The 18,347-nt window shown below is 44.7% G+C and overlaps 1 protein-coding gene across 8 annotated transcripts in view; it reads right to left on the reverse strand.

Annotated features, from left to right (window-relative positions):
• LOC114849223 (DNA (cytosine-5)-methyltransferase 3A-like) overlaps positions 1-17,189 on the reverse strand; it is a 29,187-nt gene extending 11,998 nt beyond the window's left edge. For 2 of the 8 annotated variants that reach the window (XM_029140423.3, XM_055506489.1), the window contains exons 1-4: positions 6,290-9,593; positions 4,395-4,518; positions 4,152-4,189; positions 3,922-4,038 (exon numbers count right to left, since the gene is read on the reverse strand). In XM_029140423.3, coding sequence (XP_028996256.1) covers positions 3,922-4,038; positions 4,152-4,189; positions 4,395-4,518; positions 6,290-6,517 — 507 coding nt within the window. In that variant the 5' untranslated portion in view covers positions 6,518-9,593. Of the gene's footprint in view, positions 1-1,202; positions 4,039-4,151; positions 4,190-4,394; positions 4,519-6,289; positions 9,594-9,683; positions 9,792-13,472; positions 13,703-16,675; positions 16,951-16,982 lie in introns of those variants that run through there. The other 6 variants (XM_029140424.3, XM_055506490.1, XM_055506491.1 and 3 more) reach the window with 6 other exon arrangements.
• Positions 17,190-18,347: the final 1,158 nt, after the last annotated feature.

Raw genomic sequence — 18,347 nt, forward strand, 5'->3', positions numbered from 1 at the left:
AGGTCAGTCCTCCTCAGCTCCTGTTGACTTCTGACCTCATAAAGTCCCAATCAGCCTGTTACATGGATCAGACAGACCACACGCACAAACACTGGGAGGGGAGCTCCACACGCCGTCACACGCCTGACAGAAACCTGCATTTCCACGTTCCACAACAGATCCCCTCCTTTTGTTTTCTCCGTGATCCAGCATCTGGACCACATCATCTCACCGGACGACTTGTACCCGACTCTTGTGCCACCAAAATCCCGCTCGCTGGATCACACTGTGTGTGTTGCCTAGCAACGTGAGCCGATCGAACTGTCTGTCAGGAACCGTTGCTGCTTTCAGATATGAGTCACTGATGACAGACAGCTCTGAATTATCTGCTAAGTTCCTTGAGATAAAGTGAGGAATCCGCTGCAGACAAAAGTCGATTAAATTACGACTATTATTATTATTATATGATATTTGTATGTCCTGCTTAGAGAGCGTTCGTCTCCCTCACCAAAATGCCAGTACATTTATTTCAGATGCATTGTGAGAGTCTAGTGTCGTCAGACGAGCAGATGCTCCGTAGCGAACAGACTGTGATGTGACAGACAGATAAAGGCCGGATGAGGCAGGACACGGTTCTAACACTGAGTTATGGCTGTGAACTTTGACAAACCCCTTGGCCTGGTCACTGTTTTCACTCTTAGCGCCTCCCTCTCGACCTCTGACCCCTTCACCCGGTCACCTAAGGCATGAGCTGCTTCTTAAGCCCCGCCCCCTTCATGAGCCGGCCAACCCTGACCTCCAGATCACCCCACCACTGTCCAACACACACTCATCAGAGACACGTCTGTTGGCGCTGTTTGCCATCATCCAGCTGAAAACACATCTGGAAAGTTTAGAACCAAATCGACCAATCGTGTAGTAGATTGTTTACTGTAGATTACGAAATATTAACCCACCAAAATTATTTAGGCTACACAATAATCATGTAACATCACATATTTAAATGAACATAAACATACTTTACTTTGATGTTATAAGTTTAATCCTGATTTCGATATATTTCTGGCAAAGACTTTGAAAATTGAAACCATTTCACTTCTTTTGAGAAAAACGCCCTGCTATCAAATAATAGTTGTTTCACTTCCTCTTTAAACTCATTCCTTTCTAGAGTTGTATACTCTGCAGCATGTGCACATGGAAAGGAAAATAAATTCATGACTTACAGCGCGGACATGGCAGCTCTGCAGCGGCAGCCCTTCCTCTCTGGCTCTCTTCCTCTCTGTCATTCTCTCCTCCTCGTACTAACTCCTACACCTTCGCTTTGCTCGAACCCTGGAGTGTTCTCTGCCTGTGTGCTGATTGGCCAGCGGTGAAGTGTGTGATTTACAGGCTCCTCCACCGAGCAGATGTTTAGGTAAAGCTATGTCTGGCTGCCCCAGGAGGCTGGAGGATGATGACACATGCAAACACATGGGCGTGAATGCAGCTGTGTCTGACGCTGGTCACTTCCTAACGAATACCACAATAAGCAGCTAGGTGTTGAACCTGAATCGCTATTTAGGAAACCTCATCAGTTACAAATACAACATAATAGGCAATATAATATCATCTATCTCCCAGATGATAAAACCCTCGCCTTCACCTCCCTTTGTCTGTGCCGACTTTGAATCAGCACTGAAAGATGAATGTTTTATAAGCGGACATCATGCGCTTTAGCGAGTGTTTGAACCAGCAGGGGTCTCCAGTGCTAAACTCTGACGCTCCGTTGACCCACTGAGCTTCACTGACCTCATATGCTTTCTAACAACACAACCTCGAATTCTGCTCTGCCTACAGTCCAAATATTTCATTTATATATGCATCCCTCTATTATCCTTCAATTCAAACCCAGCCCCACTCATATTTCATACTTGGATTCAATACTTTAAGCATCGCTGATCAGATTTGACTGAAGGTCAAAGTCACACTGAGTGTTCAGACGTCAGAACAAGGTCGCAGCACGTGACTTGTTGGATTAAATAGCCTGAAATCAGGTTAAAGCATGAAGAAGGAGCAAATCATGCTCTGATATATGCAGCGCACTACACCCCCACGCACTGTTTATTTTCTTGGCTGTAACTTTAGACATGAGGAGAGAAGCTGCCAGATTTGTTTCTTATGTTGAAATGGGAAGGAATTTGCAGAGTTTCCTTCATGGTGGAGAGATGGGATGTTAATGGCGCTGTTAACAGCTGGCCGCGGTTCAACTTACTGTCAGAGCAAACACACGCTGGCAGCAGCCTGGAGCTGGTTAACCTGTCTGCTTCACGCATTCTGGCTTCTGACACCCTCACCTCACCAATGCCCACCTCATCTTACTTACATTTCCCTTTATGGTTGGGAAGTTAATTATTATCAAAGCCCTTTCGTGAGCGGTTCAGAGGCTCGTAACAAACACCGACCAATTATCATAGTCACATTCTTTGTTTCCTTAAAAAAGAAAATGTGAAAACCTAAATTTGAGTTTCTGTTTCTTTCAGCCATCACTCACGGCTGCGAAGTAGGTGATGAGTCACTTCTGCTGGTGAGAACAGCGTGTTGACAGAGAGCGCGCACGCTTCGCCTCCCTGTACCTCGTCCGTCTGCCACATGCACACGCCGCGACGCCAAAACAAGCTGGCGTCATTCTGACCCGTTACAGTCTGTGCGCGCTCACATATGTTCAAACGCAGGCTGCGGCGACGCTGGTCAGCGCCGGGAGGCGAAAACGCTGTTTCCTCAGGGGGGAGAGGGCGTCCTGTCGCTTTAAAAGCCAACAGACGCTCACGGCACCAGAACAAGTTCTAACATGAGAAAGAGGAAACTGCACATACGTGTGGTTGAGCCACACACACACACACACACACACACACACACACACACACACACACACACACACACACACACACACACACACACACTGGTTGCAGTCGGCCTGTCACTCAGCCTGAATGACTTTCTCTTCCATGACCACACACATCCGGCCTTTCACTCATTCTTTCATCCTTTAAACACCCAGAGCCTGCATCTATTACAGCACCGCTAGCGGCAACATGTCGACCTCCATCTGACATAGTTTCAACAGTCTGTGCCAGATATTTTACACTTGTGTTCATCTGCTGTTTTGCTACAACCACCACCATCTATTTATTAAGCTGATGGTTGTAAGTCCAGTATTTCCAGTTTTTTTATCTCCTTTTTTGGTCTCCCCCACCTCAGCACCAAATACTGTACGAGTATGTGTTTCCACAGCTTTTTCTGCACACAGTATTTTCACATGCTTTGCCTGTCATTTTCTTGTATTTGTCCCATGGTGACTTTCTAGAAGCTAGTGGGAATTCAAAGGTCAAAAATAAAGAAGGAATCTTCCAGTTGAACTCGCCTCCGGTTCAGTCAGCCATAAGATCAGAAGCTAAGGCAATTAGCCTCTAAACGTATGGCTTAATATTTTAGTTCATTTTATAGTACAACTGCATAAAGCAGACATTAAACAGCAACATTCTTTTATTTATTGGACCTAGAAGCCCCTGTCCCACTGTACCCACTGATGCTAACACACTCAGGTCAGGCTTTTCCTACTGTTTACGAAATAGTTGATGGTGGACTTTGAGGTCTGCCTTGGCTCACTGTCCCATTGACAAGCCAGGTGATTTAAACAACACAAATAATCTTGAGAAGTTATTTTCATTTTATTATTACAGTTAACAGAAACATGTCTTCTGATAAGTCTGACAATTTCTCAGAGACACTTGCTGTTGGACCTTAACAGTTTATAGAACAAAAATATTGAAAGATTTAAATGTGATCAAGAGGGAAAAATTGGGGTTATTTCAAAAAAATTGGGGTTACTTTTAGTGCGGAGTGATTTTTTAGGGTCCTAGTGTCGCTATAGATTCACACAGACACAGACCGATTCTCTCCCACCTCCTTCTTCCAGCGGCTCAGCCATTCTTCCCTCTGTCTCTTGCTGATGTAGTACGGGTCTCCGGCCTGGAAGGTCACTCTGGGGACCGGCCTCCTCCGCAGCCTGCCGGTCTCACCCTGCACACACACAAAACACACACGTGTTCAAAGCTCGTTATGTACTTACTACTAAAACTGCTTGTACTACTGAACGAGTGCATGGCTGGATTCATTCAGACGGAGAGTCTCACCTCTCTTGGGGAGTCGCAGTTTCTATCCTCTGGCTCATCTGCAGGAGAAGACAAGTTACAGGAAACGGCCCATTTGTGCAGATTTAAAAACCAGATTAATGAGTAATAGTTTTTCATCATTTTACCCCAGAAAACTGTACATATCTACAGAGAAAACAGTCTAAATCCAATCTGGAAGCATGAGATGCTGCATCAAGTTGAGCTTCACTGTAGATTTCAGTGTAGTTTGCATTAAGTCTATACCTTTATTTTTCTCAGTTTGGTCTAGTTTCCGACGCCCGCGCTTCTTGCGAGGAGAGGGGGAGGGCTCCAGCTCCTCGGGCGGCGTTGGGGGGGCATTTGCACAGGGATCAGAAGTCGCCATCTCCTATGAACCAAAGCAAAGTCAAGGTCTGAGGAAACTGCAGCCCACCCCTCGTCCAGACCGCTCAGAGCCCTCTGCAAACACAGAAACTATACACCCACCGACACGCGGGACACAAACAGGGGAGTAGCAGAGCTGGTAGTCTACTCTCGTTAGCTCAACACAGAGCAGGTACGTCCAGCAGAGCGTGTCTGCGTAGGATCAGGTACTAAACACCCCCAGCTCCGATTAACATGCACTTATGAGATGAGGACAGAACTGAGCAAATGATGAATGATCAATGTGAACCGAGGAATGAAAGTGAGCTCAGGACTTGTTATATCTGGTAAACTAGTCCTCTCTCTTATTCAAAGCCTAATCCGTTAGCTCAGTAGCATTAATGAGGTAAAATGTGTCCGCTGTAAAAAAGCGGTGGGGAACTGTATGCGTGGGGATCGCTAACAGGCTAAATGATTTTATAGACAGGTAGTTAAAGAAAGGGGAGCGGGCGTGAACGTCGAGCTCAAAGGCTACGATAGCGCTGGCTAGTGCTAACAAGGCCACAAACGGCTGTAATGAGCAGGTGAGGTGGGCTGTAAAAAGGCCCGGAACGCAGAAGGCGACTAAAAGGGCCTTGGGACAGAACCGCTGCAGCCTCCACCGGGTTTAACACCAGCTCAAATGGAAACAGACCTGCTCAAAGGCTTCTGCCGCCCAAAACCTGCAACATTCTCTTAATTAGCACAATTATAAACTAAATCTATTCATATAGTGAATCATATTAACCAGTAAGTGCAACAGTCAGCACTGAGTAAAACTGAGATGCTGAGTTTTTGTACAGCTTAATTCACTATTTAAGGGTATTTTTTCAGCCTCCGACTGTGAATCATTTACCCAAATCTCCCACATTCCCTCCTTCTAATTTCTACTCTCCGACAGGCCGGCAGTGATGTGGTGAGATACACACACACTAGAGCACAGTAAAAAGGACCAGTCTTCATTTTATCCAGCACTGATCCTTTGCATCTGTGCAGTTACTACTCAGAACCAAAGTGGAGAGTCACTGTTTCTGGTTGGGTGCAGGCCTTGTTTTGCATATACATGAGTGACACATGTCTTTCGGTTTGTTTCTTACTGGGGTCGATAACTGGGTTAAAGTGCTTTTACATTTGGATCTGATCGTCTGAGCTTTCAAATGTTACTGCATGAGCAGTGGTGTGAATGCAGCGATGGGGAATTTAGTAATGTTCTGTAACACATCTGGATCAGTACATTAAAATGTAAGACCAGCTAATGTTGAGCTTTTACTAAAACTAAGAAAGAAGTGAAAACAGATATTTAGCTTCACATACATCATAACCTACATAAATATTAAAAAACATCAAAGACACAACACAATATAATAAATAAATCAAATAAATCCAACCACTTAAATCAAATAAGTAAAACTTGCTATGCAAAAATCAAGCACGTGCTTTGAAAAATACAGATGGAACACGGTTAATAACTACAATAAAGTAGCTTACGTGAATTTTAAACCTGTGTACGATTAACATTCAAAGTCATGGAATAAACTAACCCAGCAGAAGAAGTAAGTGCTTACAAACAGTGTATCGGTGTCTATCTTGTGCACATCATCATGTGCGCCTGATGTGAACTCGTAGCGTTAACATTTACTGCTTTAAGCCCCGACATGAAAATTAAAGCTGCATTAAGCATTTTTCACCTTTAGGAGGCAAAAAAGACACTAGATCAGCTCCTACAGCTACTGTTAAGCAAACAACTGACTACTTACACATTCAGCAGAAACAGTGGAATCTGGACTCGCAGTCATCTTTTTGGTCACATGCCGCATGTAAATTAAATTCAGACTCGCTTTGGTCCCCAGACTCTTGGGTGTCTTTGGACTGCTATATGTTCGACGGTCTTCAGCCTCGCCTGTTTGCCATTTACTGCTTAACAGGAAGTGTGCAGTCAGCTCTGTGAGATGACTGTAGACTTCCTTTACTGAGATCAGGTGCATTGCTTGGGTTTAATGTGGGCCGCTAAACCAAAACTATGACCTGAGTGCGCCCGCTGGCTGCAGACTAGAGGGATTCACCTTCTGGATACAGTGCCACAAAATAAAGAGATATTGCTTAATGCAGCTTTAAAGTCGTACCAGACATAAACATTTTGCACAAAGCTGACCAGACACTCAGAATAAACAAGCTGCCTGCGCGTTGAGGAGTAAAACAGTTTCAGTCATACAGTATAAACAGGGACAGGAGCTCCTTCACACACCTGTGGGTCATGTGTTTGTAAAGCGCAGGCGACCAGCATCTCTTTGATGCTGAATGACAGACAGCGGGGAAAGTACCAGACTTTACATCTGAAGGACTCTGAGCTGAGTGTGTGCACAGCGCAGTGATCCAACAAAGGGAAGATTTTAGCTTGGATGAATCTTTGAAGATACCCAGGGGGAGGACGGGGTAGAAAGCAGGATGTAGCACACAATAAAACAATAGTCTGCCAAAAATAACAATATAAGCAAACTTAATATAGCAAATAAATGCAAGATGGCTGCGTTTAAATCTGCAGGCGAACAGTCTCACTGAGCCACCGTGGAGATCATTATGTACTGTAGCTTTTCCCATCCTCAGTGCGACCGGATGGAGGTACAGTAACACATAAGTGCCGAAATATGTGCACAGCAGGCGCTTTTCCATCCAGTTATTATTAATGGCTTGCTTCAGGAGCCGGGAGTCTTCTCCAGATTGTGTTTTGGACACGGTTTGATTTCGTAAACAGCTTTTAGAGCGTGAGCAACTCATTAGGTTGGGTTACTCAACATCATGCTACGTTTTATATTTAATGGACTTTTCTGCCTCATTTCTGCTAGTTAGTAGTTGTTATTACTAGACCTAGCTGCTGGGCCAGTGTTGGCTGGAAGACCTATGCCAAGAAAATGAGTTTTCAAATTAAATAAAGCAAATACAAACATGACAGTATTATCTGGCAGTCAATCCCAAAACAAGTCTCTACTCATTCACTTAATCAGACCATCACTAACAGTCTTCACTATGAGCTTGTGCAGTCCTCAGTGGCATCATTATTTAAACTGGGTAGACAGCGTGTGTGTTTTGTTCAGTGCATCGGTGGTTTCTTTCTTTCTTTTTCCCGACTTTCCCACATGTCTGAGCAGCACCTTTAAACGTTCTCTTCCACAGCTTTCATGTTGATTTATTCTGTTTAACAAGCTAAAACCATTGTTTATCTCTGTACACATCTATCAGCCTTGTTTGATAATATTTAGGTGTAAATACTATCAAACATGCTGAAATGATAAACTATAACCTCAGAGTCATTATTTGATCTTTATGATTTGTCCACCTATTATTTATTAATGTTTGGCTTTGGGATTGAAAGTGATGTCAGTCACTGTGATCAGTGAGGCGTAGCACATCTCATACTGTGTATATACAGTACAACCACAATTATTTCTCAATTTGTAGACTTTTGTATACGGACACAAATCAGAAACAGCACAAGACGCCACACTGAGCTTCAAGCAAATCCAAGTCCAGTCCCGGCTGAAGGTTAGGGTATGTGTCAGTGTATCAACGGACTGTGGATGTGAGGGGATTGTCATATAGATGGGAAACACGCCAGCACATCAGCTCAGTCCCACTGGACTTCAAACAGTAGTAGCGTTTAAGTGCGACGCACCAGCTGCTCCACACATGGTTCCTGGAGAAAGAAGAGAGAGAAGCAGCGACGGAAAAGGAAGACGCCAGGAGAGGCCAGAGGCCGGAGAAAAGAAGAAGCAACGAGTATTAACGGAAAAGGTAAAAACTACTACTAATACTACTACTACCACTACGACTACATGTGTTTCTATGCACCCGTTCTACTGAGCTACTATCAATACAAACAATCTACCTCCACTATGACAAATACAGCTACGATACTACACTACAACTGTCACAGCTACTATTAAAGCCTGCAGTCATTGATATAATATAATATAATGTTCCTTCCACTTCTAACCTTAGCCATCAAATTAACCATGACCTAATCCTCAAAACCCCTTCAAAGCTGTGTGACGTGACCAAATGATGCTCCGCCACAGATGGGTTCAGGCTGTGACTGCACCCGGTGCTCCTCTCTATCTGGACTTGTTTGAACAGCTATATTGACTTGCTGACTGCCACAGGGTTCCGTCAGCACAAAGGGAGGCGCGCGCTCACAGACGCACACAAGGTGAGTGATAAGAGGATGAATGGAGGGAGAAATACTGCACGGAGCTGCCCAAAGCAGAAGTCAGGCGGAGTGAAGATGTCATTACAATAACGCAGCTCCGGAACAGCACAGGGCTTCTACGGCCGGCGTGAAGGTGACAGAAGGCCTCCAGCCGACGCTCCAGTGGCGCCAACGCAGCGGAAACAAGAACCGAGACACCGTCACCTCAGGTCAATACACTACAGCTGCACATTTTACTCACATTTGCTGATAAACACTCATGTTTGCAGCACAGAAGGAATATGAAAGTCGCCTTGTATGCAACACTGTGGTTTTACACACCGTCACTCTGTCCTGTGATGACGAGCCTGGCGATTCTATTATACTGTACAAAACATTCAACTGATGAATATTTGTCTGTACACAGCTTCTAAATGTTTCTTAATTTCATTGTGTTTGTATATGAATGCTTGAAGGCCAAACTTTATCAACTTTAGATGGTTTTCTATTAGAAATAATAATTGTTTTTATGACATATTGTACTATTTTCATACATTCATACATTATTGTATATGGTCATTATATTGTCACAGACATCAAGGATCTAATTTAAAAGAAATGCTTCAAAAAGAAGACTTCAAAGCACAGAATGTGGGTTATGGTCACATGGAGATGAGTGAAAAGGGCGGCAGGTAAAAATGCTGAGAGGAGCTGACATGTTGAGAGGGGTTCGCATTGACTTCAGGGGAATACCTATGTCTCACACACACAAATGTCTAATGTGACGATTAAAGGTTTGAACACAAGCTGAATTAATGTCATGTGTCAAACACACAAATGTGACACTGACTGAGCTGACTGCAGCTGGAGGACAGTGGAGCGGTGCTTAGGTGTGTTCACCTACGCATCAATCCCTGAGCTACAGCTCAAAGCGCAGCAGCCTGACAGGCTATAATTACGGTACTCACAGGAAGCGGCTGCTTGCGTTTCCTGCCAGGGCGACCCACTCTGCGCTTGTTGAGGGGACTGGCTGGCGTCGCCTCCTCTGGACTGTCCTGACCTGCTCCATCTTCACTCTGACCAATCACAGACAACACTCGTCAAGCCTGGAATCAATCAATCGGCTAGCAGCAGTCAGCATTAAGGCAACAGTGATTCACATCCAGCGTTGGAGAAGTTGTGATGGTGAAGACCAATGGGAACGAGTGAGCGGCAGCATCGTCATAGCTGCAGAGCAACATGACACTGTTTTCTGATCTTTTCCACTGAATGTTAACAGCAGAAATCTCCAATATCCAGTAAATTACAAGGCAGTTGTGTTTAGTCAGATGGGCTGATCAGATCTGGATCCAACTACATTTATATGCAGATTTGCAATTAGGTGATTAATCTGAGGTCCTGAAGCAGTTGCTGTGGCACCAGTATATTATGTAAAGCCTAATGAATGAACCTCAGCAATATAAATAGCCTCCTCTGCTCAGACTGCGCTGTAGAACAGTTGTGGTGTATATGGAATATAAATAGCGCGCTGCACCTGTGTGTGGACCAGACAGTGAGCGTGAGCAGAGGGAAGTTAAAAACGGGTTTCAGCCAGAAGGACGACCAGGTGTGACTCCACAACGAGCAGAGGTAACATATGCCTGCACTTCCATTTGCAGCCTCGCTCACAAGGGCTTTTGCTTTATGATGTTGAGTTGCTATGAAAATCGCGGCTTCTTTCTTAGATCAAATCTGAAACAGTCCAATCACAGTGCAACATGTTACTTGTTCTGGAGTCCAAACATGATGCATGAGATTATGAGGGCAGAATGTTTCTCTCTCTAACCTAACCTAATACAGTTGCAATGCTGGGCACATAATGATCAGTAATTATGATAAACACAGATGTGAGAGACACAAACCTCTAATAATTTATGGTTTCAGCCAAAGTAGTTTAAAGTCCACAGTTTCTATTGTTACATGTCTGAAGCTCTGGGCTGCAACTCCAGCGTGATGTTACTTCATAAACACTGATTCTTAAACTGGAGATGCAAATTAAGAAGTTATAACAGCATCATTACAACAAAGGTGTTAAACTAAATAGACCAATTAGATTTTTGTGAATATTCCTTTTAAAATGGCGGTGGAGACAACGTGTGTGCAGGAATAAAACAAATGAGGAGCATCAGCACACAAGTGTTCATTTTGCTTTCAGCTCATTTGGTTCCTGTTCAGTTTTGGTTGATTATATCTATATATTTCTCTCAGGTGCAGCAGCTGTTATGATGTTTTGTTTTGTTTTCTTGTACGTTTGTATGTCAGATTTAATGATGAAAATAATGACGATCATTCACAATACTGACATGTTATATATGCAATACTCCATATAATGTTATTTAACATACAGACTAGCCTAAAGCTAGATAACGGAGCGAGGAATAGGTTTCTGATGGTTCCCCTCCTCTTTCTCTTTTCCAACCGGTGCTACCTGACTCGCCGCTGTCAGCGTGTTTTCATTAATGTCGTCCTTTCTCTGTTGCCGTGACAGTGGAGTGGTTGCTAAGGTGCCGAAACTGCTTAGCAACTGTCTCCGACGGGGCTGCCGTGCTGACTAAACATGCTGATGTCACTTCCCTGATAATGGCACCCAGCTACTAGGTGGAATGGCAGACAGTCCTGTGCCTGTGCGTCCGGTGTGCTGTTCGTGTGCATGTGGAACAACAAACACATGCACACTGACGAATACGCAAATGATGTCAAGTCAAAAACAAGGAGCCAGGTATAAACCAGCCGAGCTAAAATCACGTTCAAACAAATCCTTTCAAGAATGTGTCAGCACATACAAATGCACACACTTACCAATCTGCCCATATATCTTTGGTCTATTTCTGTCTCCTGGCAGGTTATTTTAGGCCACCGCAGTTGCTAAGCAACCAGACTGCAAACCAGGCGGGAAGGAGGATCCCATCCATAGCAGACAGCTTGTCCTCTTTCTTTCCTTCCCAGCCACACATCCTTTCTATGTGTTTATTTCCTGTGCTCCCATTTCGCTCCTTCACTCTAAGTGTATTATTCATCTAATCACCGGTTGATAAACCTATGAACAAAACAAACACGGTGCTTTAACTCACCATAATTTAGCCCGTAATGAAAATTTCTCATATATGTATCAATGCAAGCGTTTATTTCACTAAACGTAACCGGGTAAAACGTCTGAGCCCAACATACGTACTTACATTTAAAAAAAAAGACACATAATCATGACTAACACTTAAACCAGCAGCTGCAGCTTCATCCATTAATTTAATCAATTAACACAGGGACGTGATGCTAAAGAGCAGAATCATCACAACATGAATGTCCTATGATGATCCTATGTGTCAAACATAAAAGCTTGTGTCGTCACCTGGACATTGTGCTGTGACCGTCCTTTACTAGCATGAACCTGTGGTTTATTTACAGCCTGAGCTCTAATGACCCTGACCTTCACACTTTTACTCTCCTTCTCCCTGAAAACTCAAGCAGGAGCTCAATAACTTTAACATACCACAGGACCTGGACCCGCATCTTCATGCATGTAAACTCTGCGTGTTGCATAAAGAGCACGGACTCTTCAAAAACGCTCAGCCTTAAGCTGCTAAGAGAAGCTTTGATGTTTGTCTGGCCTCTTGAAGTTCTGCCATTTACAACGGTTAAACCACTGTCGCTGTTAGACATGACCAGACACGGCCCAAGAACTAGTTTTGGCAGCTTTTAAGCTTTGAGTATGTGAGCCTAAACCTAGAACATGAGTCTACGTACTCTACAGTGAATGTAGAGCTGTTTGGACATTTACACCTAAATAATTGCGCTTCAGCTGTAAATGTTTAATTATCTGATCAAAAGTGAAGGATTAAAGGTTTGAGCTTTTAATAGGCAAACACATTTATATTATAAATATTGGTTCAGGTCTTTTTTCGTTACCTACGTTTGTTTATACTCTAGGACTTTTTCAGGGCTTTAGTGGGTTTGCTCCGGACAAACCAGTTTGTAAACTGGGCATCTGTAGATCTTTAAGGACAGATTATAAGTGGAGCCTCCCACACCCCTGTGGTCTCCTACAGTGACTGGCCATGTCTTCCAAAAGGCTGTGACTCACTCACATTTCTCTCTGGGCTTTTCTCGCCCCAGAGAGTTAACTCTCAGGAAGTCAGAAAGCACAACAAACGGAGTGATGGGAAACTTTGTACTCGTTGGCTCGCTGCCAGAGCGCGAATGTGGAAGTACACTGAGTTAGACGGCTCTTTATATAGCTGCTCTATAGAATGAACCCCTAACAGATTTACAAGGGCTGCCCTGCATGATGGGGGGTTGGGGGCAAATGAAAGGAGCCATTTTTCACCTTGTGCACCGCGTGTTGTTATGTGTGCATGTTCATTTGTGTGACAAAGCCAGAATGCTGCACTGGCCTCACCTGCATGTGGTCGCGTGAGTACGTAGAATGCAGACGAGCCTGCGCCGAATGTAAATAAATGACCGTAGGTTTAATCATTACAGACACACACTGGCAAGGTTGCCAGGTTTTCTGTGTGTGTTGGCTAAAAAAAGCTCTCAACTGCTCGCTAAGATGCCAAAGTAGTAGTGGTAATGATAGCTGTAGTAAAAATGGCCGTGGCTGTAATAAGATCTACAGTACGAGTGCAAAAATAACTGTAGTGTGTTTAATACAGTAAAAGCAGAACTCAGAGGCGGAGCAGCAAACGTTGTGTCGGTCTCTGGGGTTCTGTATTTCAGCTTACCACGTCGTTGGAGGTGTCGTTCTCTGGTGTCTGGGGGGGTTCGTTGGCAGCAGGGCTGTTGGACGGCATGGCAGGGTGCGGTTCGGTTCGGTCAAACCAACTTCCAAAAGTAAAAATTAAAAAAGAATGGAGCAAATCAAAACATGGGAAAGGCCCCCAGAAGCGGCAGGCGCAGCCTCATTCGATGGGCCGCGTGCACGTCAGTCGCTCACTCAGGCCTCCCCCTCTCCCTGGACAGGAAACAGACACACAGTGAGGTGAGGATGACGATGATGAAGGCATCCACGGCGTGTGTCTGACACGTGTCCCTTTCACGCGCTTCTGGCTCAGTTGAGTCGCACACAGCCCTCGGGACACGACACCTGATGCACTTGATGGATGGCGTCACCATCCAAAGTCAGGGGAGCGACAGTGTGACACACCTGGACGCGTCCTCAGAGGAGTCGGCTGCTATGCGCTCTACGGTCTACAGATCTATAGGCTGCAGCTTTCTAATAAACAAATGTGACACCATGTGTCTAGAAAGGCTCAAAAGAAATGACAACAAATGGATCAGAAACATTAATGTAAGCTACAACTAGATATATTTACTCCTCACCAGGTCTTCAGAAGGATTCAAATCCTTTAAAAACACATTTTGGGACTAAATCCCTGGTTTTGTAAACATTCGGTTTTAAATTTGCTCTCAACTGTCTCCAGTTGTTTTGGCAGATTTGGGCCATTTACCAACCGACCAGCTCTAAGTCAACGCGCCCATTTTTAGCTGTGACGATTATATTTGTTCACAGTTTACGCTTTCAGGCAGGGAGATTAATCACACTGGCTCGCTAATGCTGGTTGAGTCGAGCAGCGCGTCGTTCCAGTACTTGGTCAAATCCAGCGTGTTCTCAGTTTGAGTTTCCAGGCAGTGGATTCCAAGAGATATAGGAATTAATTTGATTTTATCATAGAAAGAAACTTTTCTACTGGAAATCAAACAGTCAAAAGACCTTTGCCTCGTAACAAATCCTTGCACTATTACACTGAATTAAATGCAGAATCATCAACAGATGAACTAATAATGAAATCAGCTGTTGCTTCTCATTCATGGTACCTTAATTCAACAGTTGGACGTAAACTCATGAGCTGAGATCCCACCATCATGATTACACTCATCACTAAGTCCATCTTAAAAAGGTGAATTAGATCCACCAAGTTCAAAGACTCACTAAAGTTTCTTTGTGGCAAATTCAGCGAGTGCTACAAACTGGAAAGGCAGCATGGAGTGGAGGCGCTGAGGCGGGATTAAGATGCTTAGAGAGCACACGGACCGGACCCACTGCGTGAGGATCCTGTTACTTAGCCATTAGGTAAAGATCATACTGTGACTATACTGTAATACACACAGCAGCTGCATTGTAGAAAGCACAAAGGTTTGACACTGCAGCCGGCTCGGTGCATGCCAGTAAAGAGTCTTAGGTCTGTGCACAATCACGAATCAGAAGTGCTTCATTTTTACATTCACTATTCAAAGTGGAGTCAGTTCCTCCCATTCACCTCTGCGTGAGCATGGTTTGTGCAAAGATCTCGCTCGTGCGCCTGAGCGGGACCTCCGCCAACAAGCGGCTATTAACATTTTGCATGTGCTGAAAAAGAAAATGGGAGCATAGATTAGAATGGGAGCGGGGTGTGCGACTGCAGCCAAGGTGTCTGGCTTCGCTCGAGACGTCGTATGTCACCCCTCACACGCTGGACTTACATCACCCACTGTAAGGACAATGAGCAGCTGGCCGCGTTAGCGGAGGAAAGACAAGGGTGGAAACTTTGCAAAAGGGTGTACAGTATCCACCCCACCACCCCTGGGGCTCGCTGTTCCAGCTCCAGGCTCCAGGCCAGCAAGCTCCTCCAAGCCTCGGCGTATTTAGGTCACACACCTCGCGCTCCTATAGCAAATCTATAGACGGTGATTTAAATTGTTCCAATCTTTGCGCCAGCAGTGGTTTAAATTAGACCACAGTCAAAGGCCTGAGGAGAAGCCTGCACTGGTTGTGGGGGAAATGGTTGCCAGAGAAAAAATGCTTCAGAGGTGTGTGAAAGCAGCGGCAGCGCAACAGGAAGCGAAAGGCAACTGTTTTCAAATTAAAAGCACACAGAACAAATTGTGATTTATAAGGCCAATATATTTCAGGGGTAGCAGTTTTGTTGGCATGAACAAGCCTTAGAGGAAATTAACTGCTATTATTCTCTCTCTATAACCTCTTTGAACTGGCAGCGTGTTCAGAAAAGGTCAGTGGCAAGATTGTGTGAAACACCGGGGTCATCTGAGGTGAAATGAGCAGAAACACATCTGTTCTGCCTTCACAAGGTGTTCAAAGTTTTCTCACAAAACAGGTCACAGTGTCTACTGATTATTCAGACAAATCCTCTCAAAGCTGCCAGAAATACATTCATTCACTGTCACAATCTGAAAGCCTTTGCACTACATTTTGACATTGCAGCAAATTTGAAGAATTTTACCATCTGAGGCTGTAAAGCTGTAAATGAGAATTATATACAGTCGAGCAGACATGAAGTAAACCTGTGGCTTCAGGGTTCCGAGGTTATTGGTGCCTGTGACTTTATTAAGAGATTAATCTCAAACACAAACAGCAAAATAAAAGTAAGCATATATCAGTATCATTAATGAAAGCAACATCTGGACCCCTCAAGCATACTATGGGCTGAAATGCTTTAATACATTATTTTACGTTAGGAAACTTGATGAGATTGTTGGAAAGCACGTGATAATAAAACAACTTCACTGAATGTTTACCTCTGAACGGCGTTTGGGATTAGGCTTTTATTTCTACAGTGCAGGTCGAAGTGGGCCGTCGTCACTGGCGTTAACTTAGCGAATCCCAGCTTTATGGCAATTAATATTGGGAGCGACCTCACGCGGCCTTTACCGGACGGCCTCCTAGAAACGGTGTATAATCCCGGCGGGGTGTGTTTGAGGCGGACAGTCGGTGGGAGGCGCGTGTCTGAGTGTGTAGAGACGATAAGCTTTACTGGGTCAGGTAAAAAACAGTCACGGGGGCGCGTTTTAGACCGAATGCACCCGTTAACCTCGGCAGGCGCGCGCCCGCTCGCTCGCTCGCTCTCCGCGGTGCCGATGGTTCCGCGCGCTGATGTGTCTGTCTGCATCTGGTGGGTGAAGAGGAGCGTGCGCTCCGGTTTAACGTTACCTGCTCGTTCCGGCGGGGGGCGGGGAGGGGGGCGTCCACTCCACCGGACAACGTTCCGCGCACATTCGCTAATAACGGCGGTGCCGTGATTTTACTCGAGACGTTTTGAAGAACTCCCCAAGTTCACTCGCCCCGTGAACGTACCGCTCCGTCTTCACGCGCACATCATCTGCTAAAACGGAACCAGAGGTCTGGCTCTGGTGCGCGCGAGCGTTGACTTTAGGGGATGTGTGTAGTGTCCCCAACTTAACGACTATAACGGGTACCGGTAAGCGTCTGCGAGCCAAAACGCAATGTTTATATTTACCGTGTCGTCCGTCCCTCAGGCGCCCGGACCCTGGCGGCCGTCGCTCTCTCTCTCCTCTCGTTCACTCTCTCACTCGCTCTCTCCCTCTCTCTCTCTCTCTCTCTCTCTCTCCCTCCTCGCGCTCTACCGGGTCTTCTCTCCTCGCTGCTGGCTCGCGCTCCCCCGCCTGCCTCTCTCTCGCTGACCGGTCTGCTCGTTCCCTCACGAGCCGCAGAGGCTGCCGCACCGGAGAGGAAATTTCCGCAGGGTCCTAAAGTCTGTAGTCGTCTAACGTTGACGTAGACGCCGCATTGCCCGCTGGTCCGTACGTCGCCGCCATATTGGACAGGTCAACACTGGCCTGTAAACATTATACAATAAGCAGGGAGTTACTTTTATATGAAATACTGCTACTACATTTACACGTTATCAAGAAAAATACAATGTAAAGTATTATATTCAACGTATCCTTTTTTTTAAAAAAAGCAGCATTTAGCTACTCTCACTAATTAAAAAGTCAAAGTGTGTTTCTGCAGACGGAATGACTGTAGGGAGAAAATGGTCATATAGAGAGAGAAAGTTAAAAAAAATGGCAAAACACAAGGACAAAAATGTCCACAAAGAGACAAACCGATTTTAAGGACACAATAAAACATGATCATAAAGAAAAACAAATATGGAGAGTCAGAAAACAATAACAGAGATGTAATGACAGAAATATAAGAACAATAGCAGCAATAACTACAATGATATAAGAGGTTTCTATAAAGTGTCATGAAGAAAAACATCCACGAGACACAAACACGGCAAATGGCACAAAATGACCATAAAAAGAGGCATAAAACAATTATGAGAGACACAAGATGGCCATAAAGAGACACACAACTACAGCAAAAGAAAAAAACGACAACAGTCACATGCTTCGTGAGTGAAGATTATATCATGTTATGTCTGAGTCACGCGTCTTCTCCCACAACCCATAAGCAAAAGCAACATGTTCCGCTGCATTCTTCTCTCTTTTCTCTCCAGGTTTTCCAACATGTACAGATGAAGCCGGCTGCGACATGTTGGAACCCGCACTTGTGACTTCGGGGTCCACAAAGGAGTAAAAATAGCATGAGCCGTTAGACACAAGAGAAGGAGGAAAATTAATGCAATTTACCAAATAACTCCTGCTTTGCGTTCATCGTCACAGAAAGCAGCGGGTGCACGATGGGGATTTTATTGAATCCTTCTCTGGTAACGTGTATCTGGAGGTAGAGAGATGGATCAAAGCTCACACAATACACTGTCACTTCACATCTGATGCATTTGATAGAATTGTAGTCCAAAGCATCAAGTTAACAATAATAATAAACAAAAAATATTCACACTTTTTTACATTTG

Source organism: Betta splendens, chromosome 24, assembly GCF_900634795.4.
Source record: "Betta splendens chromosome 24, fBetSpl5.4, whole genome shotgun sequence".
Classification (NCBI taxonomy): domain Eukaryota; kingdom Metazoa; phylum Chordata; class Actinopteri; order Anabantiformes; family Osphronemidae; genus Betta; species Betta splendens.